General features: G+C 40.5%; 1 protein-coding gene across 1 annotated transcript; it reads right to left on the reverse strand.

Moving 5' to 3' along the window:
- Positions 1–1,491: 1,491 nt before the first annotated feature.
- colec10 (collectin sub-family member 10 (C-type lectin)) lies at positions 1,492–14,781 on the reverse strand. The gene is made up of 7 exons (XM_069656646.1): positions 14,554–14,781; positions 12,033–12,104; positions 5,015–5,086; positions 3,218–3,271; positions 2,691–2,786; positions 2,273–2,484; positions 1,492–2,179 (listed from the first exon to the last, which is right to left on the reverse strand). Exons 1-7 carry the CDS (start codon positions 14,651–14,653, stop codon positions 1,928–1,930), a joined length of 858 nt encoding a protein of 285 aa, XP_069512747.1. The 5' UTR covers positions 14,654–14,781; the 3' UTR covers positions 1,492–1,927.
- Between the last annotated feature and the right edge of the window lie 204 nt (positions 14,782–14,985).

Below are 14,985 nucleotides of genomic sequence, written 5' to 3' on the forward strand. Positions count from 1 at the left end.
GGGTGGTACAACAATACAGCGTCTGAATCCAAATGTACAAGATGGCAGCACCACTCCAAAGTATTCAGTATGGAGTATTCTGTAGTTTTGTGAGTATTCACTGTGTTTAAGCTACTTTAAAGTTATAAGAGAGAGATTTATGTTTCAGGAAAATTCTGTTTATTTTAATGCAACTGAAAGAGTGTCTACTTCTATGTTTCTGTTGATTTGTAAAATTTGATGTGTATTTAAACTTAAATTTGACTACAGATGTTGCTGAGAAAATATCACACCATGACACTTGTGATTATTCATTAATAATTTTCAAGGGCGTAACACTAAGGTTAAGTTATTTAAAGCTTTGAATGGGTCATTTGGGTTATGGAGCTATGGTTATAGCAGTTGTGCAGGGTCGACTTGGGCTGTGGTGGTTGGGCCATATGTGATATCTTTTCATAAGGCCAAGAATTGCCCCTGCTGGTAATAGAATATAAGTGTTGAAGTTCACAGTCTTTCCTCTTTAATTTCTTCTTCTGTGGTATTTTTCTTTTTTATAAAAGTCCCACCCTCCCCCAGCTCACCCCCATAAAACGATTCCCCTATGGGAGAGGTGGGTGTCAATAATTATGGCCAATTTATTATCCTAATCCACCCCCTTGATTATCATATTCTTTGGTGTATATTTTTAGTACCCAAAATATTATAATGTCTATCCCAAACTGTATATATATATAGATTTCATTGAACTGACAACTAAAGAAATAGCTGTTTAAGAGTGATTGCTGCTAGCTTAAAGTTAAGGCAAGCTAAGCTAACCTACGTTTCGCATGTTTACTTTATTTTTGCAGGTGCTGAAGCGGACACTATTTCTTTATCCAACCAACACAAGGTAGAAGTCCACCGGTTTCACTAACCTTGAAGACACATTGTGTTGCCCCAGATGGAGGATAAGCAGGACGATTGGGACGGTGACGAAGCGGACTGTCTGAACAAGCTGTATTAAGTAAGATAGCTTTGTTGCAGGTAAGCTAATGCAGTCATATCAACAACAAGAAGGCCTCGGCTAACTTTAGCCAAACTTATCCGGCAGATGCTATCTAGCAGAGTTGAGTAGTGCTGTTTACATGGTGATGTGTGATGAATCTGCTGTACCATAAAGTATGCAACTGTAGCCAGTGCTCACAGGTGGAGGGTTTTTGGTAATCCACAGATGCTTGTTGTGGTGACTTGAATTGTTGCTACTTTTTGTATGCATTGTTTTGTTTTATAATATAGTATAATATGTAGTATAGTGTTTAGAGAATCAGAATCAGGTTTATTGTTAGGTAGGTTTACATGTACAGGGAATTTGTTCAGGTGTTTTGGTGCAGAAAAATGAACATGGAAATACTGAATAACATACAATATAAACATAAAACTATATATAAAATATGTACTATAAGTGTAATGTACAGAATATTGTGTGCTAGCAATGGACATTTAGTAACATTTATTTCAATTATATACCTGGGAAAGTTGAGACTCTTTTTTCTGTAGTCATTTGTTATCGGCTGCTGTGTCAATTCCCTGGCGCCTCTACTTGAAAGCTTATTTAGCCTTGTCAGCTGATGTCAACCTTCCAACATTTAGTTTCACTGCCTGTTTAGGCAGTACTGAAGATCACACAATTTCAGGCTGTATAGTACAGCTATCTACACACAATATCTCACCGCTTAAAAATTCCTTTCAACTTCTACATTTTTTTAGCCAAACAGACATGTTTATCCAGTTTTCAACTCTACAAATAGGTCTGCAGGTTGGCAAACATTTTCGAAAACAAGTGACAAAGCATCAATATCTTATTACGCTGTTGTTTTTTTTTATTACATAATTTGGCAATGCAACATAAACAAGAAAATATAAATGCATACATATATTTTTTTGCGTGAAGTGTAAATGCAACTTTGACTCATGATGATGCAGAGGCAGATGACCCTCTTCCTCCTCCTCCTCCTCCTCTTCTGCTACTCTTTGGGAACTCACAGATGAAAAACATGGTGGCTTCACACTCCACATGAGCCCACGTTCCAGTGCTGAGCAGCTCCACGCAGCTTGAGTTTGTGGTTTGAGATACTTGGGAATTTAGCTCCACCTCTTGGCTCCAAGCTGCAAAGCCCTGCAGAGGGCTGGAGTCTGCATAAACATAACTGCTCGTTCCATTCTGATGACAAAAAAATTAGAATTTATTTGTAGGTTATTAAAAACAGCAAACAAGAAGAATTTGGCCCCAATATGTTCTAATTGTACCACTTACTGTGTCCTTGCTTTGAGACTGCACTCCTATATAAACTCTTGTCAGTCCTGCCTGACTGACGTAGTCTGCCATGAGGCGATTGGTGTTGCTGGTTTTAGGCATGGCCAGAGTTCCTCCTCTCAGCATGCAGTTCATTGAAGCCTCTCTGAACCTTTTAGGCTCCTTCACCAGCAGGTAGTATCTCTCCTCTGTTTCTCTCAGCCCCAGGATGACTGTGGGAGGACAGGGTCAGGGGTCAAAGGTCAGTAGGAATATTGGTTACATGTTAGATTTGCATAAAGTGACAAAGCTATCTGCCTTGAACCCTTTAGCTGGCCAAATATTGTAAGGGGTGAAGTTGCATGTTAATGTTTTCACACGTAGAGGAAAGATATTCAGCTCACTCCTTGCCACTTGTATGTTATACTGTTGTACTCACCATTCTTCACAAACTTGACAGCATTCCTCAGCTTGCCTACGTTGACATCAAGCTGTCCAACTACCTTCCTGTACCTGCCACAGTCACACGTTGTTCCTGGTGGATTCAACAAGGGCCAGCACATTTGAAGAGCATGTATAGGATTTAATAGCACAGATTCACTTCTCACACCTCATTTGAATTGAACCCCTGTGCGCTGGATATATGGCCAATACAAGTACAAACATCACTGTCCTAATATTCTCTGACAGCTGTACATTAATTTTACAGGCACTGGCCACATATGTTTGTTTTCTTTATTGCAGGAACTGACACAAATACACTTGCTCATTTCTATATTTACCAGCCCAAACCCACTTATAAGACTCACTTTTGTTGAATACTGACACGCTCTCTGCAAAGGCTGTTTATTTGTAAATGTCAAACTGCTGTAAAATAATCACGTTGAGCTGAGAGGAGCAGAATGGTTGTTGTTGCCCCATACAGGGCTTTAAAAAGCAATGTCAGCATGTTTTAGACTTACTCACCTGGTTTCCCTTTTAAACCATCGGGCCCGTCCAAACCTGCGTCACCTTTGTCACCTACAGAGCAGCAGAAATCCCAGTTATTACAAATATGACAGCTGAGATCCTGATCCATTTGTCGTCTTTGTAATGGCATAAAATGTAATTAAACAACACAGTATGATCACTGATATGTAGAAACTGTCAATCTTGGTTGCGCCTTTTTGTGATATTGTGTTGTAGTTGCAAAGAATAACCACCAGATGGCTGCATCACACATACTATATTTTAAACGTGGTCGCATACAGGTACAGATTTTCTCAGGTCCAATTAAAACTTACGGTAACCCTGATTTAATTGGTCCATTTAAACCCCAACGCGACATAAATGTTTTTTGGAATACAGACATGTAGGTTAATTGTAATTCTTGTGTCTGAGTGTAATCCAGACCATATTCAATTCTACTAATTCTTTACTGAGGAGATGAACTGACAGTTGCAACTTTTGGGGAAGTGGGCTGCAATACAAACATCACAACAGGCTGGTTATGTATGAGGAAGAGACAACAGTGACTTATTGTACCTGTCCACTCTGACTCCTACTGTTTGTTGTGATTCACGTGGTTACACTTACAGTTATACCCTAACAGAAAATGTGAGAAAATCTCATGAATGACTAAAACTGGTCATCATCACTGTTGTAACAGTTTTTTTCCTTTTTTATATATACACATTTTAACTTTATTTTTCTGCACCTTGATTGTTGTATACTGTATATTGCTTTTACTCTTTGCTATGTTGTTTTTACAACTCTTGAGGCTTACTGTACAATTCACCTCAAACAGCCCTGCAGCAGTCAGTTTGTATGCACTCGTATGCATTCACTAATTACACTTAGTTTCAAGACTAATACAAGCTCTTGAAAAATCTCTAATAATAGGCAATATGTACATATATTAACAGCACATAGAAAAGGTGCATGCTTATGTGTCGTAGAAAGGTAAATTAGCTGTAGTTGTTTGTGATCCTGCTCTAAAGCTGCCTGTTTTTTTCCAGGTGTTTTATGAGCTGCAGGCCCTCGGGATCGAGGAAAATCCAAAGCTGTGACCTCACTCGGTTGCCTGAGATGGCTGATGCTCAGCCACTTTCCTGTAAGTGTATTAAACATAATGAATACTGAGAATGCAGGGGTAACAGAACTGCTCATAAAAACAAAAATAAAGCAACTGCATGACATCATCGTGTTAGATTATGTTTCCATCTATCTTTGGATGTGATAACTAAAAGCATAAACGAAATGGCAAAAATATGAACATGTAAAAAAAGAAACAGAATTTGGCGTAGAGCAGTTCCTCCCTTTATATTAGCCTGGGGACTAATTAAGAAGGCCGCATTGTGCAGAAATGTCCTACTTATTCAAATGTTTTGAGTCTGTGGTTAAGGTGCAGCTGTACGAGCTTAAGAGGAGCTCAGGAAGCTATATTTCTTCTTTATAAGCAATTATAAAGACACTAAGCTTTACATCAGCTACTTTTTAGATGCTATTTTTGTTACCTCGTATTGACAAGTGAAACACTTTCATGGCTCAGGAACAGCAGCACACACAAAAGATTGGAAACTTTCCATTTGATGCACTCATTTCTTTAAATACTGTATTGGAATTGGCAATGCTAACGCCTATGTTGACACTAGCATTGAGTTAAATGGATAAAGAGTGACATTACAGAACAATAGAGAAGACTATAAAGGAAGGACACAGGCAGGATAAATGTTCTAAAGTACATATAAACATTTATATTTAAATGATGTTCCTTTGTGTTACCTTTGTCTCCAATAGGCCCCATCTTTCCTGTGTGGCCCACCTCTCCTTTAAGCCCAGTTTCTCCTGGCACTCCTTGGAAAGAAGAGAAAGCGAGACAGAGGATGGGAGGATGAGTCCACTGAGAGAGCAGAAGGTATTTCAGAAACAATGAAGAAGATTATGACTTCCCGATCCAACACAGTGTACTTTATAAACAGAGGAACAGTCCGCAACTCCCCTTCCAGAACCTCAAATTTGATTTGAGGTAAATATGGTACAAATCACTGTAAAATCAAGCATGTATCCTGTCATTCATGCTATTATAGCCGCCTTTCATGGCGCCCATCATTCTTCTTTTGATTTCTGAATATTTTGTTCTTTTCAAGCCTAATCAATATAATTGCACGCTCCTGTCTCGTCTTGAAGAGATCCTCTCTGCGAGCCCTGAGGTTGTTTTCCAACCATCACTGCATAGTTTGGTTCCTGAATCGAATCGATGCTGTTATTGTTATTTTTATTATGCCAGTGGATAAATTAGAGGAACATTTTTTTTATTCAGGCACGAAATAAAGTAGTTTGTGTTGAGAGGCTGTTGAGAGTAAGACAGTGGGACAGTGTGCACTGTGCAGTAAATGGAAGTCCACTGGTAAACGCAATAACAAGAGTGCATTTAGTAGTTATTTCATTTTAAAGCTTTTAGTTTATTTGATTCCCTTAAAAAGTGTGAAACCACAAATGTTCTTGTACATAAAACAGGATTTGAGTGCATTTCTGTTATTTATAAGCATCAGTTGCTGCACTGATTACTGTCCCCTGTCACTCCGCAGCACTATAAAGGCCGCAATAGTCAAACATCGGAAGAGAGACTGAGAAGGTACATGATTTTGAACTTTGAAGCAAAAGCGTAGCAGAGCAGAGAGTATCAGTCGGAGAGAGAGAGAGATTGTGTGTGAGTGAGAGTATGGGAAAACTACAGAGCAGACTGCGGCTCTCGGCCAGTTCTTGAATGAGTATTTCCTCAGGAAACTATTCAACTGGAAATTGATGGCGTTTGAAATACTAAGTGACGCACTGGAGAGGCCTATTGCTATTAGAGGGATTTGCCACACACACACACACAGCCAGCCATTCACTACTATTTCCCACTTGTGAATTCTCAACTTGATGATTTGTGAGAAGTGTTGGCGAAAGGTGTGAGGTCTTATGGATTGTGTGAGGTCTGGACTCTGCGCAGCTCCGGCTTATGGGAAATTACGCCGCTTCACTTCAGTCTGCATGCAATTTTTGCGTAATTTTCAGCATGAATTCCTGAGAAGAGTTATGTTAAAGTAAATATTTGACAATACTGACCTCAGAGCTGATTGTAATCAGCAATTACAAAGATGATTTCTTTGAGCGCTGTGAGGAAATGTAATCTGCTGGTCTCTTGTTGCTCCTTCTGTGTCCATAAAAGTAGATTAATCTTGTTTTTGCAGCACTTATGCTCGCCAGTTAAACTGTCTATCCAGACGTCAAGATAACAGTCCTTCCTATCACTGCAGTCGCTCTTTTTAATGGCCAACCCCTCCAACTGGTTTAACGTCTGGATTCTCCAGCTGCCGGAGGATAAAGGAGGCGAAGGCCACATTTTCATGCTAATCACACAGCCTACAGTAAGACCCACTTTAAACCTGCTTTTTCAAAAGGCTCATACTGGCTTCAACTGACTACAGTTTTCAAGACTTAATATAACAAAAATAAAGAGATTAAAATGCTCAGCAGACCTTAGATTAGATCACTCATGACACCTTGTTTGCTCATACATAAGAAACATATATGAACACAGGTATCCCTGCTTTTAAAGACCCCATCCAGTGAAAGTCAAGTGTTTAACCTTGTTAACATCTCCATGTGGTGTTCTTCATGTGCTACAAGACATATCAGGGACAACATGAGTCATCTCCACGGCTGGGCCTGTCTGCTTTTAAACTGCAGTGTACCAAGGACAGGCTGAACAACACGTTGTCAGATTGGCAGGTTTGAGACGTCACAAACCTAAGGAGCCAACTGTTAATGGACGGGGTGACGCTATGCATATCATTATGTGTAACCTATGGCAACCACCTTGGCGATGAGCGAGCCAGCTGTAACCGTCATCGTCATTTTTGCAAACTCACTACTGACTATTAACGTTAACGTTACTACTGCTAATTACTAAATTTTAATTTCAACAAGTTGCCACTAATCGATGGCAGAGACATGTTTTGTTTGCCGGTTGGAATATTGCATAGTGGGCGGGGACTATGCAGATTCAGGAATTTTTAATGCGGGAGAAGGCGGAGATGCTTTGGGAGGATTTTTACAAGGTAATAAAACGCACAGTATTTAATTAAGTAATTTTTCAAGCAGAGCATTTTATACGCCTTAAAACACGACTGGAGCTGGCCTTAAAAGCTCAGTGGAAAGAGGAAAGAGAGCTGTGTCGCCTCAAAAAAGTCAGATTTTCCATTTGTTGCACGTTTGATTCATTCCAACAGTTTCTTTGCAAAAATTAACGATATTACTGACCACTAATTCTTCTATGTGTAACTCTAGAGTTGAGCGAAAAGCCAAATTAACAAATATGGAACTCCAACACTGTTAAAAAACTGTTTGTTGACGTCAATACGCTTGGAGCAACAGTTTGTTGCCCTCCGGAGAATTCACAGTCATGTATTCCCTTTTAATGTTCCAAAATTAACCAAGTGTTTCCTGTAAAAAGGCTTAAATTAAGACAGGGAATACATGCGTCATCCGTTGAGCTGTTGACATACTTACAGAGTCATCATAGGAACCTGCGTTCATTCCTACAGTAAGCATACACACAGAGAAACCATAATGACTGGGTTCGCTATACTGCCGAAAAATATCTGCAAAGTTGAAGAGTTGAAAAAGGGTCAGGTATATATATATGTACTTCCTTTTCTGTACTGTGTTGGAACGGACTCAAGCAGTCCTGGCATTTGTCTTTTACACAGTCTGATGAGAGAAGTGTGTGTGTGTGTGCGGGCGCGTGTGTGTGTGTGTGTGTGTGTGACGACCTCTGTGTGAGGTTGTTGAATAAAACAAACATTTGCGGAAAGTAAGAGGGCAGCCAGGGTCCAGTGCATTTATACAGCTTGTGTGTGCGTGTGCAGACATCTTTGTGTATGATATGGATGGTTGGTTGGCCCGACAGTCAACCAGCCCAGTTGGAGCACATATGGCGAAGCGGGACGCCACTACACTCCTCAGCAGCTATTACCACGTCTGCTTCCTCTACAGAGACACAGCAGTGCTGAGCTATCTGTCTGACTGCCTGTATTTCTGCCCGTCTGTCTTACACGGAGCAAAGTCGGAAACTAGCTTTAAGCAGGAAAAAGCAAAAGCCACTGCCAGGGCAAAGTCACGCAGGCAGTCTGAAAGGTCACAGTACAGAGAGTAGTTATATTTTTGGGTTACAGATGGGGATAGTCAGAATTTTATGCTTGTGTGCCTTTTTTTCCTACTTTGAATTGTCTTTAGCCACGATAAACTTGTTGCTAGCATGCTAATAAACGCATAACAGCAGAATATTTTCAGTAAAACTTATTTTTAAGAGGGTTTCCTTATATTTATTAAAGCCCCCCTCCAGTGAAAATCAAGTGTTTAACCATGTAAACATCTCCATGTGCTACAAGACATATCAGGGACAACATCAGCAGTCATCTCCATGGCTGGGCCTGTCTGCTTTTAAACTGCCGTTTACCAAGGACAGGCTGAACAACATGTTTTCTGATTAGCATGATCATTATGTGCAACCTATGGCGACGCGCGTGCCAGCTGTAACCGTCATCGTCATTTTTAAACTCAATACTGACTAAATTTCAAGCTAACTAAGTTTCAACAAGTTGCCACTGAACGATTGCAGAGGAGTGTTTTGTTTTTCATTAATTTTATGAAAGGAGAAACGGTGAGCTTCAGGCGCGCCACGGAGGGGGCGGTTGGAAATTTGCGGCAATTTTTAATTAGGGAGGAGGAGGAGATGCCTTGGGAGGATTTTTACAAGGTACTTAAACGTATTTTGAAGAAAAAACATATCAGACACAATTTATTATTTCAAGCAGAGCATTTTATATGTCTTAAAACATGACTGGATTTGATACATATATTTCAAACAGGAAAGTGGCCTGACTGGGGCTATTCTGTGCTCTGTGATGTCAAGTAGGGCTGTGTATCGATAAGGATTTCTCAATTCGATTCCGATTCACAAGGTCTAAATTCGATTCGATTTCTGATCTGATTCAATATCGATTTTTGTTAGGGGTATTTCAGTTACAATATCAGTGCACCTCTAACCTGGTGCATTATCAAAATGTTTAATGTTTACAAAACGAATTGAAGAAGTTACATCATGTACTTTTTATTTAACATGACAAACACACAGCAGTCAACACAATATTATGAATAAGACAGCTTATGAACTCTTTTTCCAGTTTCAGATTTTTAGTCTGAACATCTGGCTCATGGTTTTGATTAAACGAACCAGGCTTCAACTTGCGCGAGATTTGGCCACGAGATTTCATATCGCGAAGAACAAAACCACACGAGACCAAGAGTTATGGGGAAAGGCATTCGCAGCCAAAGCCGACACGTAGCATAAATGTCAGTACAAAACTAACGGACACACACACACACGATAAAAAGAGTCCGTCTGCGATCACTGATGTTTCCGTAGTAGGTGCAGTAAACAAGTCCGGGCAAGTCTTCCTCACTGCCGTGTTTCAGGGGATGTGCTGAGTCGTGGTGCGTTCAGGAGCGCTCAGAAACGTGAGTGATCAGACACGTTTTTAAAAATATTTTTAAAGATCGATCTCTGGATTTATTAATCGATATTGGGTCATTACAATGAGAATATATTTGAATCGGAAAAATCTTTTTTTTTTTTACCCAGCCCTAATGTCAAGGCAAAGTGGACTTTGTTGATACGATCTTTGCATCAACAGGTATTATTTATACAGAAGACAGTTTTACATGTACACTTGCATAAAGACAGGTGTAATGAATGGATTTTTGGGATACTTGAATAAGAGTGCTGAGTAAAGGGTCCACTTTATACACTGAAACCAACATTCAACTTGTTATCTAAACCAGGGGTTCCCAACCTTTCTGACTACACGGACCAGACAGTAGCAATAATATTTTTGACAGACCGGGGGGGGTCGACACGCATGCGCATAAATCTCGGTCACACGCACGGAAATACAGACTGATCGTATCTGTGTTTATTCAGGGAGGAGATTACATCTACGTTTTTTTTTTTAATACGGGACAAGCCAACGCGAGGGACGGCGCGATCCATATGATCCATAGTGTGATCCTAGCAGTTTATCTGAATTTATAATGTGATCCAGCAGTGTGCAGTTTATAATCATGCAGCGCAGAGACTGATCTGTGTGTTTCTCAGGGTCTGCCCCTGACTTAATAGCCTTGTGATCGGTCCCGTATTTCCATGATGAGCCGGAGTTTATCAGAGTTATCATGCCGTGCGGGAAGGAGACAGACGTTAGGAGAGGAGCAGATATGATGCAGACCTGTGTGTGTTTTGATGCTCATACCTGAATCAATAACGTTGCGATCCGTCCGTATTTCTGCGCACAGTTAAAATATAAACTTCGTCTCCACAGGCTGTCATATGCTGTGTAGTTCATATATTTCACTGATAAACACAGAGCTTTAGAGGGGCATCAGGCTTCTTGGTCAAAGTTTCATGGAATGCGAAGCCAGGGTTGCCAGGTCCGCCGTTTTTCCAGCTGAATTGGGCGACTTTTGAAGCGTCTTTAGAGGTGTGAGGCCCTGTGTGGTTGCACACTTCACACAGCCCATTGGATGGTTCTGATTCCGCGAATGTTTTGGAATGTCACAGACACCTATTGGGTTTGCGGCCCTGTGCTGAACAACCTAAGGCCCGGTACCGGTCCGCGGACCGGGGGTTGGGAACCCCTGATCTAGACAACCCTTAAAAGAAAAAAAAACACAATTTAGAGGGACTTTTTCATCACTTTTTAATTAAAACGATTTCTTTCCAACATTAGTTATGTGTTTTGAATTTTTCGTAGAAGTGCAATCAACACTAACCAATAAACAGCCCACTACAAATGAAGCTCTAGCGTAAGTTCAGTCAGGAAGACTATAATTGCATTCTCGGTCATAGACTATTTCTCATTCATCCCTCTCTCGCATGCTCACTCTTATTCCCGCTGTCATTGTCTGGGCCTGTCATTGGGAAATCAGCTGTCTCATCAGCTGATCTCATCTATCCACTAGTATGGTGTCTCACCCTCATTGTTAGCCTATCATCTTCCTGCTCTCTTTTTAAATATGACTCTTTCTCTGCCTCAAGTTCTTTTATGCTGTTGATATGTGCCGCCCTCCACCTCCCCATCACCGCCCTGTCTCCGCAGAATCATCAGCCTTTAAGTCATCATCCATCTGGTCTTGACATGGTCATCAGCCACCACCACCAGTGTCTGGACTCCATGGGGGATTTATCCTGCTGCAGCTCAGATTAGACATCCTTCCATCATCTCCCCATATAGCCCAAGCGCCAAAGACCTTCTGTCAAGTCACAATACCATGTCATCTGTTATAATAAATAATCTTTATTTGCTTTTCTCTCCTGATTGAACTGGTCTTCGTCACTGATTGTGGGCTGCAAACTTCTGTTTCCTTCTTTCTTCTTGTTGTTGAGCTTTTTCCCAGTCATGTTTGATTCTGCTCTGACTCACAAAGTCATCCCGCCTGTGTGGGTGCCACTTAAACAGAACCTGGAGTCACTGTGATTATGCTAATATTTCCCAGATACATCATGTTCAACCACAGAGAGATAACAAACCAAATGTGTTTTTGGTGCCAGATTTTCACAACGAATAAGAATGTGTGGAATACAATGAAGTGCAATGCTAAATCAGTTAATATGTTGTTTTTGTCCCCATTCAAAAGAGTCAGGAAACCTTCTTTTACCCCGACCATATAGAGAATATAAAAGATGGATGTTGGATACCTGGAAGTCCTGGTGGTCCATTCTTCCCCAGTTTCCCCTGATCCCCCTCCTCTCCAATCTCACCTTGGTCTCCTGGATTACAATAGAAGGACAATAAAAAAGGCATGTTAAGAAAATGTGTTGAATTCCAAAGTTAGATCCATTAGAATATTACCAATTGCTGACATTGATAATGAGAAAACCAAGCATCAATTTAGTTACTACACTGCAGAAATTGGGACAAAATATACGGCCTGTTGTGCGGTTTATTGTACTAATAGCCACTCAAGAAGTCTGTGCTTCCTTGTTTCAGTGAGTGGAATTTTTGTATTATCTAATTGATATGTGCACACTTCCTTATCTACCTTATCTGGCTTGTTAGCTTGTTTAGTGTCACAGACTGATATATTTGTGGAGGCCTGTGCATTGGAGTCAGGACTGCTGTGTGTCCTGTCACAAACACAGCAGGCTGTAGTAATGAGATGCCCTGCTGTTGTAAGTTACCTGGTTCATGTCGTTTCTATGCACTAACTCTCCCTACTGAGGTATGGCAGAGCAAGCGGCCAGTCTGCTATCTTCCTTGAGTCCTCTTAGCAACTTAACAACACCGCCCAGCTACCACAAATAGAATCTCATTCTGTGGGAAACGGGATGGTTGACTTGCTAATTAACCAGCTAATGAATTAGCCACAAACACAAACTGTATAGCTTTGATAAGTTGGCATTTGCGAACCGCTCGCAGTGCCACCCTCTTGTCCAGCTACTGGCTCCAGAAAAACGACATGCTGAACTCGACGATTGGGTCATGTCAAGGTGGCTATGTCCATTATTTAAACAGTTCGTGGTTTGTGTATCATGTAGCGCAGATTCCGTTCTTGATACTGCCAAGTAGTAGTGAAGTTTAAATCTAGTTTGTTTTAAAACTTTATTTTTGTTCTTCATTTTCCATGATGATATATGTCCATCCACTCCAAACTGATATTATTTTCAAACTAGACTAAACTTTAACCAAATCCTTTTAGGTATTAGTGTCAAAACATAGTATTCAGAGTTGAAAGCACCAATGAGGTGCAGGAGAAATATCCCTGGTGGGTCCATTGCTGTAGAGCTCTTGGCAAGAAATCTTGAGAGGCTTCAGAGTGTCTATAAGAGCTGTAATTTTACCCTAGTTTTTGATGCCAACTGCACTTTATATCTTTTTAAGTACTGGGCTTTGAAATGAAGGATTGTAACAAGCCCCCTCATTTAGCCTGGAGGAGTACTTAGGAAAAGTGATTATTCAATTTTTCAGACTGGGGAGACATTTTTAAGTAACCTAAATCATAGCAGTTCACATGTTTGTGCCTGTGTAACAGTATTTCCTTATCTGGACTGAAACCAATGTACAGTAACATTACCAACAGGCCTCACTTTTCAAATTAAGGCGATCACATGATGTGACATAAGTTAGTGTAGAAACTGAACAGTGTCTTGATCAGTCCCACATTCTTACGTCCTAATAAAAAATAAAAAGGACGGTACATCTGTTTTTTTTTTAAAAACGATGTGTCAAAGTTCCAGTAAATGCAAAGTATGTTTGTTGGGAAACTATAAATAAGAACAATGGGTTTCCTTTAAGGCTGAGAAACGTAGAGAAATGCACGTCCAACACCCACTCACACACACGCAGACATGTGAAAACACACACTCAGAGACTGACACTGTGGTGAGTTGTATCTCAGATGTGTCTTGTACAAATAATCAGTTCAGTTTAAGGGCAGCTGTCTAAATACACAATCTAACTACGGGACTTTTTTACTAGAATAGAAAATTCAGTGGAAAGGGGACCAAAGGTCCACTCATTTCCTTTTGACTCTATGTGCTTGTTACTGTTACTGCTGCCTCTTTACTGTATCCATGCTACTACTTGATGTTATTGTTCAGTTACTTTTGTTAAAAGATATTAGTCAATGCTTTTGAAGCTAAAGTATACCAAAAAGTATTGCTCTAACTGTTTTACTCAGAGCTAACAGCCATGCTTTTCAGTATGGAGTTAAAAAAGTGGCGCTTAACCTCATTGTGTTTTTTATTAGGTCTGTCTGTCTGCTCAGCAGGGGAGCGAGCTACTGGATGTCATAAAATGAGAAACACACACAGGGAGACATACTATGGGGTAGCAGACTGCAGGCTAATAAACAACAGGACATTACATGCTTGGTACTTTTATCAGCAGCTCTGTAAACCCTGAAGCCTATTAGGGGTGTTTCCTCAGAACTTTCCACTTGGACTTCTTTATTTGACGCATATGCAGCTATCTAGATTTCTATTGTACATTCAGTTAAAACTTTGCGTTAACTATGAGGTCATAAACTTAATATGCCTTATCTTCACAGTGTGAACGAGCACTAGTGTAGATTAGAAGACCAGTGAGAAACCAAGGAGAAGATATGTATAGGTATAAGTAAGCATACTTTCATATTTGCCTGATTAATTTGAACAAATGTTAAGTACCGTACAGTCAGGTTAAATCACACTCACACACAGATTCTTGTGCATGCGTTACCTTTCGCTCCAGGCAGGAGGGAATTGGTGCAGACTTCTGTAGAGGCTGAGATGTAGCTGAACACAGCTGCAAACACACAAAGCTCCAACAGTCCCATCATCTCCCGAACATCACTGATCTCTGAAGATTTGTATTTTTCCAGTTGTTACTTGCGCCAAAGTATTGACCAAGTCTCTCCTGTAAAGTCCCAGCATACACCTACAGGCAGCTTTAACTGTAACAGCAGAGGGTTGGTGCAGCACTGATAAGCAAACATGCTTCGGAGAGGGTCAGAACCGAGCTGTGCTGGTGTTTATAGAACATGCACTTCTACTCCCTATCTTACAGCCACCCATACACACACACACACATGCAGACACACACACACAAACGCACACACTTGTTTATAGAGTCTTATCAGTTGCTTGTCATATTGTCAAACAACATTTAACA

This window comes from Semicossyphus pulcher, unplaced genomic scaffold (genome assembly GCF_022749685.1).
Source record: "Semicossyphus pulcher isolate SPU_LCO1_2020_fin unplaced genomic scaffold, fSemPul1.0.p SCAF_9, whole genome shotgun sequence".
Classification (NCBI taxonomy): Eukaryota; Metazoa; Chordata; class Actinopteri; order Labriformes; family Labridae; genus Semicossyphus; species Semicossyphus pulcher.

Coding starts and splice junctions, on each gene's coding strand:
- colec10 (XM_069656646.1), bottom strand. CDS start 14,653: ATGATGGGACTGTTGGAGCTTTGTGTGTTTGCAGCTGTGTTCAGCTAC. Junction 2,787..3,217: donor TGGTTTAAAAGGGAAACCAG/GTGAGTAAGTCT, acceptor TGAATCCACCAG/GAACAACGTGTGACTGTGGC. Junction 2,180..2,272: donor AGTCTCAAAGCAAGGACACA/GTAAGTGGTACA, acceptor TTTTGTCATCAG/AATGGAACGAGCAGTTATGT.